Source organism: Apostichopus japonicus, chromosome 10, assembly GCF_037975245.1.
Source record: "Apostichopus japonicus isolate 1M-3 chromosome 10, ASM3797524v1, whole genome shotgun sequence".
NCBI lineage: Eukaryota > Metazoa > Echinodermata > Holothuroidea > Aspidochirotida > Stichopodidae > Apostichopus > Apostichopus japonicus.
Window position 1 is genome coordinate 18,189,017 of NC_092570.1, and position 21,571 is coordinate 18,210,587.

General features: G+C 37.8%; 1 protein-coding gene across 3 annotated transcripts in view; it reads left to right on the forward strand.

Moving 5' to 3' along the window:
- The window catches only part of LOC139974737 (uncharacterized), a 117,367-nt gene that overhangs the window by 78,485 nt on the left and 17,311 nt on the right, over window positions 1-21,571 (forward strand). For all 3 annotated transcript variants that reach the window (XM_071982119.1, XM_071982118.1, XM_071982120.1), the window contains exons 4-5: window positions 16,543-18,153; window positions 19,875-20,241. In XM_071982119.1, the coding sequence (XP_071838220.1) occupies window positions 16,543-18,153; window positions 19,875-20,241 (1,978 nt within the window). The remainder of the gene's footprint in view (window positions 1-16,542; window positions 18,154-19,874; window positions 20,242-21,571) is intronic.

Here is a 21,571-nt window from a genome sequence, read left to right on the forward strand (position 1 = left end):
AGTTTGGATACAGAAGGGATTTTGATTGAAATATAATTATGTTGTGAAAAGAGGTAGAAGCACTACCTTCTCTATAATTACTTTTGCTTCAGGCAAGACCAGTCCTGTCTAACCTCACTCACCTCTGGAGATTGCCATCGCCCAAGAATCATTCTGGGACACTATTGTGTCTCTTTGCTTAGGAAAGGGGTATATTCCAACACTTTTGCAAAATGAGTTCATTTTCAGGGAAGATTAAAGTAAGGCAATAATGACATTCAAGCATTGGAAAAAAATAAACGATTTTATTCATAAGTGTTCTTAGTGTCATGATTGTTCTACTTTAAAATATATCAGTGCACTAGAATGGCTCACTATTAGATATGAATTAATATTATAACTGGCATAGTAGCTGTACAGTCATTGAAGTATCACTCTTAGGCAAAACATCATTTTGGACCATTGAAAGACACCTCTATCAGTCCAAGTTGCACATCAAGAACACTATTCTTTTTCTGAGAAATTACCCTTTAAAATAACTGAGATAAGCACATGTTTTAGTTGGATTATGAGAATACATAAAGCAAATGGATTAATATCATCAATTTGGTCTTAAAGGAGCATTTCAGAGATTGAGCATATTTTAAAGGTGAACTGGAATCGTGATAGAAACCTTACCATCACCCAAGTTGGACTTTGAGAGTAAAGACTAAAAATTCTACCTTAAGTCATCCGTTAAGACACTAATAATAATAATAATAATGAAAATAATAATCAGCAGTTGTTTTTACGACGCTTAAGCGACCGCAAATGTGGGAGAAACCCGCAAGGGCTTATAGATTACAACTTAAATGTCGGGTGGCTTCCAATTCAACATTTTAACTCAAATTTGGAAGCTAGGGGTCATATACACTAAGCTCTTACTAGTAACACAACTATGGGATAGTCGCTAGGGCTTATATACACTATGTTCTTACTGGCAGCTAGGGCTCATATATACACTATGTTCTTACTAGTAGCACAACTATGGAGTAGTGGGAAGGGGTCATATACACTAAGCTCTTACTAGTAACACAACTAAAGGATAGCCACTAGGGCTTATATACACTATGTTCTTACTGGCAGCTAGGGCTCATATATACACTATGTTCTTACTAGTAGCACAACTATGGAGTAGTAGGAAGGGGTCATATCCACTAAGCTTGGGGTATATCGTTGGGTGCACAGTGACCGGCCTCCTAGTGATGACATTTATACACAGTTATAATAATCTCAGTTCCCAACAATAGATACTACAAAACTCCCACCAACAAGGAAGGTCCCCTTACATTGTTGTAACAAAATATCCCGGTCAGAGTGATCACTTCAATAACTTCATCCTTTACTTAAATAGCCAGTTTATTCATCCATTCAATGGTCTACAAGGATTTCTTTAACTTTAATATCATTTGCACACAAGAGGGAAGAGAAAGTTGTCTTGAAAGGATTGGCTTAGAGTTTGACTCTTGTTTGATGTATTTCAAGTGTTAAGTCCTAAGGGATCCGTAAGTCTTCCAGCAATCATACATAGGTACAACTGCCCTTAACCATTCAGCGGTTAATACTGCCTGGCCGCTATTCAATGCGGTCTATTTTAAGCTAGTTGATTACATCACATATAGTATAGGGCTTGTCTGAAACGGGATCTTAGGATTCTTAGGAGTCCTGAAGTTATGATGATAGTTAGTATGTGTTTGTAGCCAGTGACAGTCATGTTATAGCCATTGATATACTATGATTAAAATTATTGTATTAACTGGAGAATAGCTTTACTTGGAGGAGATGATACACTTTTGCAGATGAAGTGTTTATTCGGGTGATCAACCAAGCTGGAAAGTTAATCGGGCGATCAACCAAACTGGAAAGTTGAACCAGCTGTTTGTCATCTCAAGCTTATAAATGAGTAAGTTCGAAAATGATTAAGAAAGAAGAATATTGTGTGAGCAAATATGATGTTCTTCTGAAGAAATCGCAATAAGATCGAAAATAGGAAGGCACATATCCTTCTGCCAAACAGATGGTATTGTATTTGTATTTTATATTGATTTGATTTGACCCACTATTGGTCATGTAGTTTTAATAGTCTTTGTTTGGTCAAATCAGAAATGTCGTTCATTTTTGTAATCTGACTTAAAGTTTAATAAGATTCACTACAGATATAGAGAGAATCTCTATTCTGGAACCTTTTCATGATTTATCTTACAGCAGGTTGTAATTTTTTTCTTCTTATTACTGTTTTTTAACTAAAAATAATATCATTACTTTAAAGAGTAGATGAAGATGCTGTAAACCATTTGTTCTTCACATGGAATGGCAGTTTGCATGGACTTAAAATCATAGCCTGATATTTGTATCTGCTTTTCGGTTAATTTCAAACTCTCAGATCAGAAAAAAAAGGTAGGGAATCATGAATTTTCCAAGTTATTATAACAAAAGTAGTTCTCAAGCTGCCTCAACAAAACAATGCCTTAACTCACTTCCCTGCTTTCCTGTTCCCTCACAACTTTAGCACTCTCAGTCGGTTTCCTGTGTAAAGAGTGAACTGGTAAACTTTTCAATACCAGTTTTCATGATATTCTTTTATTTACTGGATTAAGGCGGTGGCATTTGAAGCTATGAGGCTTAGCAATCAGGAGGTCAGGCGCGTAGCCAAGGGGATAGGGGGGCGAAGGGGGCAGCCACCCCCCCCTTGAGCATATTTTTTATTTTTTTTTTAAATGTTTTTATGATATCGCTAGTATTTTCAAAAGAGAAAATGCTAAGATGCAACTTACAAGGCTTGGGAAGTGCCATTTCCAGCGATCTGGGAGGCATTTTCAGCCAAAATTTTCTTGTATGCTTCGCGCCAACCATGGTGGCGCTACGCTTAGATAGTTTGCATTGCCGAATCTACAGTTTCGCCCCTCCCTTGGCACATTCCTGGCTACGCGCCTGCGGGAGGTTCCGGGTTCGATTCCTGGCCAGGTCATAGTAAGGTGGGCTTTTCATGGAAAAAGCAATCTACGGTTTTCCCATTTGAAATGACTTTTTTAGTTAAAAAGATTCCCAAATTTGAGTTAAAATGTTGAATTGGAAGCCATTGTAATCCATAAGCCCTTTCAGGTTTCTCCCACAATTGTGGTCACTTAATGAGCGTTGTAAAAATAATTGCTGATTATTATGATCATTACAATCTTAAAAAGTTCACAAGTATCATAAGGATTTAAGTAAAGTCATCACTGAATTTTTGGTACTGGTAGCAATTGATGTTTTTATTTCTGTATCAAGTTAAAGTACCTTAAACTTCACTCTGACACAGTGTTGTGTGTGTCATTTGTTTTGTTACATCAATATTGTATAGCGATGAATTGCAATAACATACAGTTGGTGTGTTTGAACCGTCACACCAAAGGCCGGGAAGCCTGAAAGTACCGCCAATACTGGTGTAAAACATGCCCCTATTTTTTACCGAGTTAATAACTCAATGAAGTAAGTGTATTGCATCTAATATGGATCTTGAATCGATGTGTGTTAATTATGTTATGAGTCACATCAATGGGTCATGAGGGAGTGGAGGAGAGGGGGGGAGGGGAGGAGGAAGGGGTGGGATGGAAGCAAAAGGATGGGAGAGGGAAGGGAGAAGAGTGGGAGTGGAAAGGAAGGTTGGAGAGAGATGGGAGTGGTGGAAGGGTGTGAGGGCAGGAGGCAATTGCTTATATATAGCATTATAATTAAAACAGAATTCATCAGTTTCAACTTTTGAATAATTTTGCCGTATCCATAGCTTCTGTTCACTTCAAGTTACTGACAAATTAAGACTCCATGGTTTATGGACTTATGCTCTCTCCTTTCAGTTAAGTATCAGTTATTCAGTTCCCTAACCACTTGGAAAGTACAAAGCAAATGTGGTTAAATTTTTTTGCTCAGGAATTTGCAAAAATCCAAATTCTTTTCTAAGAGGATTTTAATTATTTCTTTGTGATCCTCTGGAAAAGTTTGGAAACATGGGAAAAAGGAGGACAGAGGGGTTTGTTGTGCCCCTCTAAGCCCTGGACAAAGGACGGATCTTCTGCAATGACGATTTGCTAGGTTTAAATGTCATTGTGCAACGAACTGTATGCAAATCATCCTTATAGAATCTACATCTTTTGTTGCGGAGAACAACGCACTCTCTTCTTTGCGAATTTTTTGGCACCCTGTGAAAATCCATTCGGTCAGTCACCTTGTTTGAAATATAAAACAACCCCTTTTCTTTTAGGAAGCTATTGTTGCCATCTTGTATGGCTGAGATTTCTGTTTATAAGAAATAGATAATTCTTAACAAGCCTTTGTTTCCAGTGCTCTCTGTATCCGTTTCATTTGTTTAAAGGAGTCTGTAATAGATCCGTGCTGGTTCTGACGAGAGATCCTGCGTAACTAGCGCTGGATTGTCTGCATCTCCTTCGGGAGATTATAAACAAGTGTAGACATTCAATTTTTGAGATTGTTTCAAGCGGTATGTCATCTTTGATGTCAGCATTCCTGGCATATATGTGTGATGAAGAGGAGCTGTTTCTGATAGAGTTCATTGCTTCCTCTTTCTTGTGAAGTTGTTTTGAGAGATGGAAGAAGAGTGAAATTCTCAAGGGATCTTACAGAGTCATTACTGAGATATATACTTAAAACCAGATCAGCTGATCGATTGCCTCAACCAAAACTGTAAGTTTGATCAAATAATAGGTAGAGTCACATGTGTGTAGTTTCTATTTTCTTTAATTGTGGTATTTAGAAAAGAAGTACTTTAATTGCTAAAAAAGTCCATTAGAAGGAAATTTCATATTTTAAATTTTGTATGTGACTGGAAATCTTTTGAATATATATACTGCAAGGGTTGTGAGGGTTCTGCTGTGTAAACCTATAAGGTATGAAGTAAGGTATGAAGTACATGGTATTTAATGTATAAAGTCAGGTTGGAATACCTTGTACATAAGGTATGAAGTTTGGTTTGGATACATGGTATGTAAGGTATGAAGTTAAGTTGGAGTACATGGTATATAAGGTATGAAAAAAGGTTGGAATAAATTGTATATAAGGTATGAAGTTAGGTTTGGATACATGGTATATATATAAGGTATGAAGTTAGGTTGGAGTACATGGTAAGGTATGTAGAAAGGTTGGGATACATGGTATATAAGGTATGAAGTTAGGTTGGAATACATGGTAAGGTATGTAGTAAGGTTGGGATACACAGTATATAAGGTATGAAGTAAGGTTGGGATACACAGTATATAAGGTATGAAGTAAGGTTGGGATACATGTGTAAGGTATGAAGTTAGGTTGGAGTACATTGTATATAAGGTATGAAGTAAGGTTGGAATACATTGTATATAAGGTTGAAGTTAGGTTTGGATACATGGTAAGTTGTATTTTCAGTGCTAATTAAAATTTGTTGGCATATATCCTAATTGTAACTGTATATATTTAATGTGTTTGATGCTACTATGTGAGAAATGTTTGGGCGATAAAACATTGAAAATTTGATAAAATTCCATGATAACATGTACATTATTCTTAAATCACAATGTTGGGTGTTTTTTGTAAGTTTGGGAAAGTTGCATGTCTGAAAACAACCGTTTAACAGGAGACTATATTTAATGTACTAATACCTTGCACACCTGTCTCCACACATCATTAGCACTCTTGATGTATAGAGTCTAGATTGAACTGGTGTTATATTGCTGTCAGTAATGTAGCCTATATGTTAGGTTAAGCTAATGAGTATATAAATGTTATATTAGTGTCTTTATGTGCTTTGATCCAATTTAAGGACATAAAACACTGCCAACAGTCTCTTGGTAGGTTTCTATTACAAATTTATCCGTCAGATGTTGAGTGACTAAATGACTTTCTATATCAACATGTCTAAGTGCATTGATCCAATACTGTAATCCAATAGCCACAGCAGCTGGTCAAGGTTCATATTATCATAATTGTACAGGTTATTATAGCACATGTCACTAAAGTTCAGGTAAAACGATATTCACTGTTATCACCGTCACTCAGAGCAGCCACAGCTGCATGCGAACATATCATAACCCATATTGAAACTTTTCGTTAGTACATGTATGCCTGTAAACATATACAAACAACCTTTAAATTTGCATGTTGAGTTTGAGATTGTCTCAAATCTCTGATTTATACAGATTACATATGAGCTTCATCAAAAACATGTGTTACATGGTGGGAAGGGGGGGGGGGGGAGGTGTATAATTGGAACAACAGATTGGTGATGCATATGACCTTTGAAAATCTTTTGCATGGTCTGAATTACTTACTATCACCCAGCCCTGGTACAGGAGTTGCCTTATATTGCTAATTATCTAGTTCCAACAAGAACATGGGACACAAAAATTCAGACTGAGATTAAAAGTACGATCTCATTCTGTTACAAAATCAGAAGAATTCTTTTACCACCAAATATTTCTTCTCTGCATTCCCCATTTTATTGTGGCTGTAAACACATGGCACTTGAAGAATTGCACCATTATGTCAAATTCTCACATTAAACCCTTCATGCATATTCAACGTATGAACAATGTTCTCCATCTCAGTCACAGATCATGTAAACAAGCTCTTTGTATTCGTCAAGGTTTCCATTTAGCAAAACAGCTATAATAGCTCTCAGCACCTCGATCCACTGGGAAACTCTATTTTTAGGCAGTATATTGAATTATTCTAAAGGGTCTCTGTGTGAATGAGCTTGGGCAGGTAAATAAGTAGCTCCCTAATGGGATCTTTTGACAAACCACTTCTTACAGTAGGTGGCCTTTGTTGAGGCAGGGGGGACAGGTACTTGGAGTGGGCTTCATAAAAAGCACCCAGTTGGGACAATTTTTTCTATACTGTTGTGTCATGTCCCGCTTTCAGAGCACTTGTATTGTCAGTACGAGCAGTATGAATATCATATTTCTATGAGATTAAGGTTAGGAACTGTTTGTACTGTCAATACCAGTGCTTTCAGAGCATTGGTGTACAGTTTAGAGAGGTATAAGCATTAGGAAATTGTCCCAACTGGCTGATTAATAGTAAATATTCATGGTATTGGATATTCATGAATATTCATGAGCTCAAAGTGAATCATATCCTGTATTGGTGCATCATATATACAGTATAGAAGTAAATATAATCAAGATTATTATGTAGCAGAACATTTATTTATTCAAAACACACTTTTAACATTTACTACAGCTGTTGTAAAATATGAAATAACATCTATTTCATTCCACATTTAAATGTTTATAAACAATGATACATGAAAATTGATGTTCCATTTTTATTCCACATTAATATTTGATAAATGGATAGACTATGGATGGATGAAACAAAATGTGTGGTTTTGATAAAAACATGAAGATAATTCAATGTTTATTTGGTGTTGGGGATTATGGTATTTATTGCTAAAAGATGTAAATTTTTCCCCTTGTTCTATGCTGTGTGTGCATGTTGCAGAGATTACAAATGATAGGAAATGAGTATGATTAAATAACATGATAAACTCTCCATTGTGTTTCATTACTTATGAAATTTAAATATTTCCCTCCACCGACCAGAGTACCCATTATTAGTTTCCTAGACATGAAATATATATGGCCTATAAAGACACTCAGACACTACAATTGATATTAACTTTCACTTGTTCAAGGGTATTCAATACACAGCTTATACTATTTCCTCTTAATCTGTACATTGTAACTCTGCTGTGAACAATCATTGAAAACAAGTTGCCCTTGTCTCAAGTTGTCTGCTTAATTCTCAAGGTTTTATTTAAAGAAAAATAGATATGTTGAACCAATATGCAAATTTCTACCCTTTCACTGATACTTGAGGAGATTTTTGGAAGGAAAATTTTTAAAATTTGTATTATTTTATGGAATGTGCATAGCTGCTCTTGTAAGTTCAGACTAAGAGTAGGATGAATTAAATTTTGATGAAAGCGAAGAAGCTAACAGCCATGTAATTTGCCTCATTATCCATTATACTGTGCAAGAGATTATTTCCAGCGATCCTTGAATTGATCTCAGATGCAGGTCAGACTCAACTGGTTCTCTCTGTCCTAGAGAATATTTCATACAGGTATATCATTCCTAATGAGTCTGCTCCTTTTAAGCAGCTTTTATTGTCTTTGTCAATTCACCTAATTTACGGAGCTAGTGTTAAAATTTCTTGAAATTAAGTGACATACATAACAAATTTGCACAGACAAGCTATTGGAAGTACCTTGTTAATAGATTTAAGTTACAAATGTTATCCAAATCTCACCTGAAATTAACTCAAAAAAGCTGTTTTAACTAGCCTTGGGACTTACCTGAAGTAATTCTGACCAGGAATATTATAATCTCTTGGTTTTTGAAGAGATGAGTTCAGAAACCAGTGGGACCCCCTGACCCTATGATGAGGTTCACAGCATGTCTAAATCATGGCCATGCGGCATGCACACATATGTGATCTGTGTACTAAGGGCTTTTACTGTGCATGCTAACATGGAATTGAAGACAATTACCTAATATTGAAACCTAGCAAATAATTTGTCCATTTGCTCTGTTTTTTCTCTTTTTATTGATAAACAGTTAATTAAAACAATTGTATTGACCAAGTTTCTGCAACTGCCAAAAGTCAAGTTAGAGTTAAAAAAATTGGGATTCTGTGTGGTCAAGTCAGTGTCAGTTTGTGTTTGGGCTTCAGTGTATAATGATGAAACTTATCTTTCATATGATTTGAGGAGGAGAATGTAAATATATTCAATAGTTACAGCTGGTTGTGTCTCCATGACGATGTTACCTACCACACTTGTGTGCCAGTTATATTAATAAGCCTACAGATAGCATGTCATAGCACTGAAACAATTATTATGCATTCTTTCAGCAATTTTTTTTTAACTCCCCTCCCCCCTCCGCCCCTCCCTCCCTCCCCCCTTCATCACTTTCCCTCAATCCCCATCCTCCTCTTCTCTGGTTCTTTCATTTTATCGTACTCTTACCCCGTTACTGTTTACAAACATTCATGCATCCCACATTTATAAACCTTTTGTTGTTCTTTCTATCTCTGAAGTATTCCTGGTCGATAATATTTAACTTGATCTACCTATTACTCTAATGGTGAAGGTATTTTATCCCTCCTTAAAAATATTCCCTTTTATTTTTCTGTTCAAGTGGTAAAAAAAACTGCATTTTGTTCTTCCCTGGAGGATATTTCATTCCAGCTAAATATGAGAGGCACTGTCTGAATGTGAAATTTGTTGAAAATTGGGGTTAAAGTTGACAAAAACTACCTTAAAGCAGGATGCTGTGTTTATAAGAAGCTGATTCCTGATTGGTTCATTCTCTCATGTTGGAACTGTATGTATACAAGTTAGATATTATAGTGAAACATTATGTATGATGAGATGAATATAACTTACATTTTAAGTGCCCTTGAAATTCAACTGTCAGTATACAGAAGTGTATCCATGTGATGTATCTCCCTGTTGGCCTGTAATGGATGTTTGTATAGCACAGCTAGCTGAGGATTGGCCCATATAGTCTTTCTGGATGGATAGTACAGGGAAAGCGAAAGGAAGGTTATTACTTAATATCATTCACTTCAATAAAGGAGAGTGAGCAAGCAGAGCAGTTAGCATAGGCGTACGAGGCGGGGGGCAGGGGGGGCAGACTGCCCCCCCAAATTTCCAGAGGACAAGAAATTCGGGCAAAAGTCCTGAAAAATTCGGGCAGCCTAAGAGGAGAAAAATATATATATATATATATATATATATATATATATATATATTTTTTTTTTTTTCTCCTCTTAGGCTGCCCGAATTTTTCAGGACTTTTGCCCGAATTTCATATATATATATATATATAAATATGCAGTAGCTTGCCCAAATCTTTTTCAAATTTTTGCCCGACAATTCCATGATTTTCTTTATTTGGCATCATGATGCCCGAATATTTCCGTGTAACACCACCGTAAGTGCAGTTCATCTGGGCTACCACGCTTTTTGCACGATCAATTTTTTTCTAACTAGTCAATTGTATACCTGGACCAAGGGCGGCGGAACCGGGGGCACAGGGGGCACGTGCCCCCCTCTTTTCCTCAGGTTAAAAATGTGCCTTTTTTTCTACATAAAAATTGAGGTGCCTCAAGTTAGCAAGAGGCCAGGGAACCAGAATGAACACTCGGGAAGGGACGTTTCCGGCCATCTGAGGGGTTTGTAAAACCAAAAATTTTCTACGCTCCGCGCCAACCGATGGTGGCGCTCCGCTCAGATAGTCGTACATACAACTTTGCAAATCTTGGCTAAGCCCGTGACTTTTAATGAATTTCTGTGGGTCAAACTCAAAGCTATTTCGAATGGAAAAAAATTTGTTAAGATATTAACAAGGAAAAAACTCTAATTCGGAAGATTCCTACATTAGCAACTAGCATGATTTCACCTCATTTTGTCTCAAAAGAAAACTTGTTTCTTGTTTCCCAATTTGCGCATTGGATATTGCAGTGCTAGTATGCATATTTTCCTTAAGGGGGGGGGGGGGGGGCGTTGATGGAGTGATGTGTATACACAAATAAGATAATACAATTAGAGTTATAAAGGGTACTTAATATAAGGCTGCATCAGTCCAATCGAATTTCTGCAAAGTGCCCTTTGATGTCGGTGCCCCCCCATAGGCGTAGGAGCCTCATTTGATTTGGGGGGGCTGTAACGACTTGCCCGAAAAATATAACCAAAATTTTTTCGCGCGCTCCGCGCGCGTTCCACATGTTAATGTGCATATCATATAGGCTTCCATCAGTTATTAAATCACCTGCCAATAACATAAAATCATTTTCCGTGTTATTACCCTTCCATATTGGTTAGAATTATTGGGGAAGTCGTTACAACAATAATGATAATAATAATAATATAAGTTTAACCATTGAAAAACACATTGCAAATTCTTCATCATTTTCACTAGGTGCCAGTGGCGGAGCTAGGGGGTATTGGTCAGGGGGGGGGAGAGAATGGTCTGTAGGGGCGCTTTTGACACTATCTAAGCGGAGCGCCACCACAGGTTGGCGCGGAGCGTACAGAAATTTTTTGAGTAAAGTTACTCCCTAGATCGCCGGAAATGACCCTTCCCGAGCCTTGCTAATTTGCAGATAAACGAAGAATAAATAGGTGTCATCGCCATTTGTCAGAAAATTGCACCAACAAAATGTGACAAATGTCAATAGGTATTTGAGAGCGCAATAAAAAAGTCAATAATCGCGAATAAGTAAAAAGTGGTAAAAGCTGAAAGGGCGCCAGCAGTCCATTTGAGTCCGTCAGGGGGGGGGGGCATCCGCCCCCTCTGACTGTATGGACGCTCCGCCACTGGTAGGTGCACGCAAAGTTCTCAGCATATTGCCCAAATTTTCACCAAAAAAAATTGTGAAAAAAATGCATATTATTATTCTTTCAGTAGGTGCCCGAAAAAATTCTTATTCTCGAATTTTCACCAAAATATTGAAAAACACATTGCAAATTATTATTCTTTCAGTAGATGCCCGAATAATTCTCAGCATATTGCCCGAATTTTCACCAGAATATTGAAAAACACATTGCAAATTATTATTCTTTCAGTAGGTGCCCGACAAAAATTCTCAGCATATTGCCCGAATTTTCACCAAAATATTGAAAAACACATTGCAAATTATTATTCTTTCAGTAGATGCCCGAATAATTCTCAGCATATTGCCGAATTTTCACCCAAAAAAAATGAAAAACACATTGCAAATTATTATTCTTCCAGTAGGTGCCCGAAAAATTCTAAGCATATTGCCCGAATTTTCACCAAAAAAATTGGTTGGGGGGGCTGCAGCCCCCCGCCTCCTACGCCTATGTGCCCCCCCCCAGATTAAAAGTGCTTCCGCCGCGCTTGACCTGGACATCCCCGATATGAGTGTATATAAGAAACATTTTCTTTTTCATGGATGGTGGGGGGGAGTGCCTACAAGCCTAGAAGTACATGTTTATCATATTCTTTGTTATATTTTATACTTTTTTGTGAGACAAATTGCAGTCTCACCCGACACAGCGACATTATCCCGCCTACGTGTCGTTGAACAATGAATGTTTTTCTGGAGGTAGCTGAGTACTGTGTTAAAATAATAAATAAGGTAACTAAATATAGGAGCTTAAAAAATATACTGTCCCATTTTTCCCCTTCAAAGTGATGTTACCATTTTTTCTTCTTCTAATTTACCAAATTTTTGGGGAAGTGTAAATTTCTAAAACGTGAGATTATAAAATAAAGAATGTTTAGATACAACTTGCAAGGCCTCAGAAGTGCCGTTTCCGGCAATCTGAGAGGCATTGTGTGCCAAAAATTTTCTTGTACGCTACGCGCCAACCGATGGTGGCGCTCCGCTTAGATAGTGTCATGGGAACTTTCGGGCACAAAATGTTCTGCCCCCCCAAACTGAAATGGTCCCGTACGCCTATGGCAGTTAGCGGGGGGGGGGGGGGGGGGAGAGGGATGGATGAGTGACCCTTCTCCTCTTACATTTCAACATTCTTTGATCACTCACATTAAAAAAATCATGACTATTTACTATAAGACATGTTGTAAAAGGAAGAGAAGTACTTTAAAAAAGGGTAGTGAAAATATGACATTATTCATAAAAATAAAAAACTTAATTTGGAGAAGAAAAATGACATATTGACAGTTCTCTAGTGAATGGTTAGAGTTAGGGTTGGTGTCAAATTCTTATCACAACTGATTGTGCAGTTACTCTGCATAATTACCTACAAATGTTTCTAATATTCTGAATAGATACGGACTGATGGAATTCAGTCTAGTTTCTCCCCCTCCCCTACGAAACTGATTTTCAGAGCAATGACTTCCAAATTAGCTTTAAAAATATAAGATAAAATGAGATCCAACTTTATTTTGTGCAGTAGAGTGTCATAAGGGCTAGAATATGTATCACAAATGTTCTAAATTCTAGGACCTTCCAGGGGCCTTATTACCTTGACCCCTACTGGCCCTCTGGACCGCACATTGTAGAGTCGATTTGTACTTTGCTGGTATGTTGCTGCTGTGTGTAGGTGGCATGTTCAACACCACTGACGTCGATTGAGTCCTACTTCTTTAACTGTTTCACAGTGCTGACTGCAGTAATGAATTTCAAGTATGTAATACACTCAGGTATATACTTCTTTAATAATTTCCTGATTTAATCATGACCTCTGGTGGGCTTCTAGCCCTCAGTGGGATGTAGAACTCTTGAAATATTTTTAATATTTTTGTGGTTAGCCTTTAAAGGTTCTGTAAGTCAATCCCCAAGACAGAATATGACATCACAGGCCACATAGTTAATAGCTAGTCTCACCCAAACACCTGTAGGTATTGTGTAGATAGTGAAGAAAACCATCAGTTACTGGGAAAACACACATGTAGTTGCAGAGAACCTGTGGATGGATCGAAAGCAACTAGGAATGTTTTAGAATGTTGAGAATGTTTTGAGTTGGAGACATAATGGTGTTGTTGGTGGTACGAGTCTGGTTACTGTCCAGGACTGTAATGAGAGGAGATTGCATGGATGGTTAATTTTTTGTGGTCTGATGACAGGATGGTTGTGGTTTTGAACAGTTGATAGACCTGTGCCTTTAGACTCGCTTTCAATGAAAGGGATCTCACAGAGTGTGTAATTGTTGTGATTCAGGTCATCTTCAATACACTGATTGTGATTGATGTGGTTTCACCTTTCCAGTGTTAATTTCAACTTATTATATTGTCTTGGGTATCTCTGTTTTACCCTCCATGCTTGTGAAAGCAGAAATGTCAATTCATTGTCCAGTTTGCAGTTGTGTGAATAGTTGGTAAGTTATGGTTTTCTCTGCTTTATTTATCAATCTTTGCTTTAATGGTCAGTTTTGTTAAGTCAAGTTTCAATCTCCTACTCTAGTTTTCGTAACTTTTTCATTTTAATAGCTCTATTATTAATAGAACATGTTTATTAGACTTATTCCTTCTCCATTGTCTATATAGTTAATCACTAAACTGTGTCAATTTTGTGTCATGCTTCAAGATCATATAGTCAGGAAAAATGGCAGCCAGCTCTCACATGAGTCATGTCATGGTATTTTCCCAATCTATCTGCTTTCCTTTGTAAAGCGCCTTGAGCAGTGACTTTTGTCTACTGATTTGGTGCTATATAAGTCTCATTTATTATCATTATTATTATCTGGGAGGATAGGAGACTGGTTGGGTTTGCTTCTCTTTTTATTGCGAAGGCTAGTTTTGGTGTAGATGTAAATGTTGTTCCATCATCCTTCAAATCCTGATGGGTTTCGTAAACACGCTTGCCAACTAGATACTCAAGTGTTGCTAAAAGTGGGAAAGGTGAAGAAAGGCCAGAATATGGAAATTAAACCAATTTTAACCCAAAAAATTGGTTTTTAGCCTGTGGCTGATTGATCTTAAATACATTTATATAGATCTGTGTTTTCTGTCATAAAGCCTTGATATTGTCATTACTTTTTCTCATCATTTCCAAAGTCCCTTTGGGTGTATTATGAAGAAAACAGTACTAGTTTATTCCAAAAAATTGGGAAAAAGAAAGAAAAAATAAGAAAACATGGCAAAATAAGACATACTGCATTGTTACCCCTCAAGGGGATACCATGAGACAAGGTTTTCCTTTCATATATTTTCTTTAGTCATTCAGAGGGGGGGGGGGGGGGGGGCAACAGGAGATTTTGTTGCAGATGACAGTGAAATGCATGTCCCTAGGGAAGATATTTCCAAGTATATAAAAATATTCTACCTCTTTAATTTATTTAAAGTCATGCCTGAATGGCCTGATTTGTAGATATTGTCAAAGAAGTTATAACCTGAGGCTAAATTATTTTACACTTGGCCAGGTCATGGTGAGTGTCCAATATTAGGTTACATCTTGAGAAAGTTTTTATTCTCGCTGCACTTCTTCTGTATCATGGACTATTGGCTGTAGGCAGTTCAACTTTGAAATAAAATAATACTTTTTGTATTGAGGTGGTTTACATACAGTAATTGTATTGTGGTGAAATACTGAAATCTGTAGAAATCATGGATTTTTAACGGCTTTAGAGATCTATGGAGAGTGAATTATCAAAGTAATCTGCCTTTCTGGATATATTTCATATATTTACTTTGTTCCCCGCTTACCTGTCTCCTGTATACTAAGGAGATGATGTTTATCAGCCCTAAGGGGGGGGGGGGTAGGGTATGTTAGGGAGGTGACATCTCATGATAATTGGATCATTCAGTGTTGGATGATTTGTTGCACAATCACAATGTCATAACTTTTATCCGGTAAAATAAAAAGCATGTTTTGAATAAATTTTTTGCTCAACAGGTTGCAGTTAACATGTGATTGATTGGAATAAGAAAAGCATTTGGGGAATGAAATGTTGAGAACTTTATAGTATATGCCGAATGGAACTAAGTTGAGTACTCCCTCTGTGGCCTAAATTTTGTACAAAAACTAAAGAAATAATAAATAAATGCAGGAAGATCACTTTATTTGAGTACGTATTTGCAATATTATTTGGGTAACGTTTCAAAGGTTTGGTAAATCTGCCCACCAAACCAAAACAGCTCCTATACATCGAGAATATGCTTTGGCACAAAATTTCTAGATATGCTATAGTGGTCAGAAAATTTTGTGTGTTTAATAGCTAGGTTTGACTGTGTTGGAATATGGTTTTGCCTGGTTGTAAAATTTTGTGCCAAAAAAATATCAATTAACAAGTTTTTGTTGGTAACATCAACTTAACAATGTGGCAGTCTTTACTAAATATGGATACCATCAGGTAAGGGCTTATCTTGACTTCAGGTACTAACTAATCTAAGTGGTATTGTTAGCATCCCCCCAACCCCCCCCAACCCCTCCTTCCCTTCTCTCTCTCCACCTCATGACTCTCTACTTTCCCTTCTCATCCAGTGTGACATACAGTATGTCTAGGCAAACCGGCTGAGTCCACTACTGACTCTATAGTTCAACAGTCTTTCATGCATATTAAATGAATTTAATGTTCTGTTTAGTTTAAGTATATTTAATGTTTTTGTGCAGTAGTCTACAGTTGATATTGTCACAGTGCTAGTATTCTGCTGCATTACGTGCAGAGGTTTGTTGAAGTGATAATCATTATGACTTTGTTAAATGAGAAGTTTGTACGTGGCAGATGGCATTAATATCATAATCTCAAGTAGTTGACCCCCTGTAGCACTTACAGAAATTGATTATTATATGAACACACTTTTACTTTCATTTAGTGAACGAAAAAAATTTGTACAGCTTAGACAACAGCATGAAAATTGCATAAAAAGGTTTGAGGAGGAGAAACTGTTATTTAAGTATTAGTAATATTGTTTGAAACATGTTTGATATTTATGGTCTTGCATCAAACAACATTTTATTGTTAATATTCATATCCTTTGCACCACTCAGCCAGCAGATCAGTTTTCTCAACTGTTTCAACAATACTAGTAACAATTTGTTTTCCTTTACATTATTTTGCAGAATCAAGAGGAGCTCTCTCAACAACAAATTTCAGACAACAAAGAGGAACAAGTCTCTTCAAAGCAGCAAGGAGAGATAAGTGAGGACAAACCCAAGGACCCGTGGATTCTTCAGCCTCAGGAACTCTGTCAGAAACTCGAATTAGTCCAACAGGAGAGACTGGAGAACGATCATCAAAGGAAGGATAGTCCAGCTGCAGAGCATTGGTATCAAAGCAAGCAGGAGGACGACGACTCATTGTCCAAGGATGAGGAACATGCGAGGGCCATTGTTGGAGATAAAATGAGAGCGCCACGGACAGAAGGCAAAATAGCAAGATTAGTTACAGGTGAGGAAACACAGACAGTCGCAGAAGTTGAGTCGTTTCACTGTGTGTCAAAGGGTATGGAGAGGAACACCAACTTACAGGAAACAGATATCGATGTGTTGTGTTCGGGAACAAAACCTGTTCTATCAAACTATCCAAACACTGGTCATCTTGAAATTAAAAAGCAGCTCGAAATCGCCGATCGAATCATCCAGATTTCGGAGAGCAGAAACTGCAAGCAGGAGGAGAACAATAATCTGAAAACTGTGTCTGCATCGACAGAAGCAAGTAGTAGATTTGGAACCTGTGTGGATGGGGATCCTCATCCTGTTAGAGTCCATCGGAAAAATAGCCTTATCTTAGCTCTCGAAGACGGACAGCTCGATATGAACGATGTCACAGAGAGATCACTAGACATTGAATCTGACATCAACGTAATTGCACAATTGAATCAATTAAATCAGCAATTTGATGAGCTTAATCTAAAAGCCCATGACAGCTGGGTTCAACCAACATCACAGACAACTAGGGCCAAACCTCCACTCACCAAGTCACATAGCATTGCTAGCACAAACAGTGCTGGCTTGAGCAGCGAAGCAATGAGTTCATCAACCCCCATACTTACTAGGAGTGGCTCTGAATCACAGATGCCAAAAAGACAAAAATTTCCGTTGGACGTCAGACCCTCATCGTCTATGGGGAGATCCAGCAGCAACTCGAAGCTTTCTCGTCAAAGGTCGAAAGAAAAACTTCAGTCGAGTCCAGAGGAAAGCCCTAAAACCAGTTCACCTCAAAAGAGGTCAAAGCTCAAACCTGCTTTAAGATTACAAGTTGATGTCAATACTTCAACTGGAAAATTATCTGAAGGTAAACCTGCCTCTCCAACTTTCGTAGCACGTTTGAAAAACAGAATTCTCTCACCCAAAAGTTCTAGTCCGTTAAAGTCACCCACGAAGGTGAGCGACGAGGCAGTTAGAAATGAAACAGTATCTCTCGTTTCAAATGCTGATAAAACCGAGACCAGAGTATCTCTGCGGAAGAAAAGCCCGGGCAGGAAAGGAGATGGTGTGAGGCTTACCTGGCCATTTTCAGCCCTGATATCCGAAGGAGATGCAGAAGGGGATGCAGTTAACAAAGAAAGCTCACCAAAGGAGGTAAAGATTAGTAGGAAGATGGGAGTTGTGCAATTAGATGAAGAAGAATCCTTAACAGTCACAAACGATGAGTCACATGAGACAGGGAGCAGTGACAGTGGTATGGGGAAAGAGTGGACTTCAAAATCAAATGATGATCTTGTAACCGAGGTGAGTAGGTTTAACCCTTACGAATATTCATAATATTAGTCATATGAGTCACATGAGATGGGAAGGAGAGACAGTGGTATGGGGAAAGAGTGGACTTCAAAATCAAATGATGATCTTGTAACCGAGGTGAGTACAGTAGGTTTAACCCTTACGAATATTCATAATATTAGTCATGTGAGTCACATGAGACAGGGAGCAGTGACAGTGGTATGGGGAAAGAGTGGACTTCCAAATCAAATGATGATCTTGTAACCGAGGTGAGTACAGTAGGTTTAACCCTTACGAATATTCATAATATTAGTCATGTGAGTCACATGAAGCAGTGACAGTAGTATGGGGAAAGAGTGGACTTCAAAATCAAATGATGATCTTGTAACCGAGGTGAGTAGCTTTAACTGTCACGATTATTCATAATATTAGTCATGTGAGTCACATGAGACTGGAAGCAGTGACAGTGGGATGGTGAAAGAGTGGACTTCAAAATCAAATGATGATCTTGTAACCGAGGTGAGTAGCTTTAACTGTCACGAATATTCATAATATTAGTCATGTGAGTCACATGAGATGGGAAGTAGTGACAGTGGTATGGGGAAAGAGTGGAATTCAAAATCAAATGATGATCTTGTAACCGAGGTGAGTACAGTAGGTTTAACCCTTACGAATATTCATAATATTAGTCATGTGAGTCACATGAGATGGTTGGTATGGGAAAAAGATTTCAAATCATGGTCTTGCAACCGAGGAGAGTTTCCTTAAATTTGATGAATATTCATTTCATAATAATATACTGTAAGTTACGTCATGTGAGTCAAATGAGATGGGAAGCAGAGACATTTGGTATGGGGAAAGACTGGAATTAAAAGTCAACTTATGATCTTGTAACTGAGGGTTAGTATTTTGAAGTATTATGAAAATTGATTATGTATGATAAGGTAGGTTGATTATGTATGATAAGTATGCATAGTTCAACTTTCACTTGTGCCACTTGATGTCAGGATTTCATTTGAAATAGGTCAAATCAGTTATTAAGTTTAATTTTCACTTTCATCACTCAAATGCTTAAGATGATCTAGGTACTATAAACGTTAGTACTTTTCATTAGTCAAATGATAACCTAATGGATGTTTGTTTTGTCACTGTGAATATGCATGATATAATTCAGTTTGTCGTACCTGGGATCATCCGATGCAAATTAACAGTTCTGTTAATTTGCATCGGATGATCCCAGGTACGACAAACTGAATTATTTTATCAGTTAAATTATAACCCTGGGAGGGGGCAGAGTCAATTTCTTTCACTATGAATATTCATAATATAAATTGCAAATTTTGCTTTGGATGTTTTCAGTGACTATAATCGTTTATCTCTTTTATTAGTCAATTAATGAACTGTTACTATAGTAACACATATTATAAGTATTCTCAGCACTTGTTATTAATGTTCAGTGTGTACTCACAGGTCAATTAATGACATAATATCGGTTGAGATATAATTACATCTGCATTGTAACTTCCTTCCGGTTGAAATTAATGAATAGTGATCGAGAGGTTAATCCCATCTGACGTACGACAAAATAGTCAATAATATTTCAGGACTCGACACTTCCCATTCCAATTATGTCTGTTACCTGTTTGTGCATACTGTGATTGTTTAACCTTGTGTGTTAAGGCATGCTGTCAATGCAGTATTGAGGTTCTGTTTCAACTTTTATATCACTGCAGCTCATTCCAGAGGCAAGGAAAGGTACGCTGTCATCTGACATGAGTCGATCCGTCTCTCGCCCTCAGTCGCTCTGTACCAGACCCCACCTGTACCCTTCATCTGCCCCAATGAGTCCATATAGGACTCCTTACAACACTAGCAGGGAAGACATCCTTGAGATGAACGATGCCCCACAATCTTTGCCAATGTCTCCACAGTTCAGGAGCGCTGACAACATCATCGATGAGTCCGGACAGAAAGGAGATGGAGGGGATGTTGTAGAGAGGCCACCGAAGCCGAAACATCGCCCAAAGAGGAGAAGCAGATCGGATTTACCAACAGATTTCAAAGCTATACTTGCTGAATTGAAGGAAACTTCAACTGAAGGTAAGTGGCAGCAGCCACTGTGTGTTATAGAAAGTACCTGTAAGCGTGTGTGAGTGTGTGTACTGTAGGAGAAATGTATGTTAATTGTACTGCCATATTTAAAACATGTTGTAAAGAAATATTACTTAGTAAGATATTGAAATGCATGGTTTGGTTGTGCTTAAAATGTGGCAATTTTAAATAGCAGTAGTTTTAGTCACAATAGTTATTGACAAGGACATGTTTATCCCTGATTTTTATATGTAAAGTACAGTAGTTTAGGCTAGGTACCACTGCTGTGAATGTGTGGTAGACTAGGCTTGGGTATCATGTATGTGGGTGTGTAGTAGACTAGGCTTAATTACCATGTATGTGGATGTGCAGTAGACTAGACTTAGGTACCACTGTTGTGAATGTGTGGTAGACTAGGCGTAGGGACTATGTATGTGGATGTGTGGTAGACTAGGTTTAGGCACCATTTATGTGGATATGTGGTAGCTAGAATACACTAATATACCATGTATGTGGATGTGTAGTAGACTAGGCTAAGGTACCATGTATGTGGATGTGTGGTAGAATACACAAGTTTAGGTACCATGTATGTGTGGTGGGCTCGGCTTAGGTACCATGTATGTGGTTGTGTGGTACACTAGGCTTACTTACCATGTATGTGGTTGTGCAGTAGACTAGGCTTAGTTACCACTGTTGTGGATGTGTGGTAGACTAGGCTTAGGTACCATGTATGTGTGGATGTGTGGTAGACAGCTAGGCTTAGGTACCATGTATGTGGATGTGTGGTGGCCTAGGCTTAGGTACCATGTATGTGGTTGTGTGGTACACTAGGCTTACTTACCATGTATGTGGTTGTGCAGTAGACTAGGCTTAGTTACCACTGTTGTGGATGTGTGGTAGACTAGGCTTAGGTACCATGTATGTGTGGATGTGTGGTAGACAGCTAGGCTTAGGTACCATGTATGTGGATGTGTGGTGGCCTAGGCTTAGGTACCATGTATGTGGTTGTGTGGTACACTAGGCTTACTTACCATGTATGTGGATGTTCAGTAGACTAGGCTTAGTTACCACTGTTGTGAATGTGTGGTAGACTAGGCTTAGGTACTATGTATGTGGATATGTGGTAGACTTTTTATTCAGACAGTAGACAACACAATGTTTGAATACCAATATTACATCAGATAGGTATGCATTCATGTTTATATTCAGACAGTAGACAACATAATGTTTGAATGTGTAATGTCATGGCAGATACTCTTCATTCAAAAGCTTTGCTTTCCTAGTATAATTTTCTTGTTGATTTATTGTTGATATTTTTGGAATGTATGCTTAGTTTTTA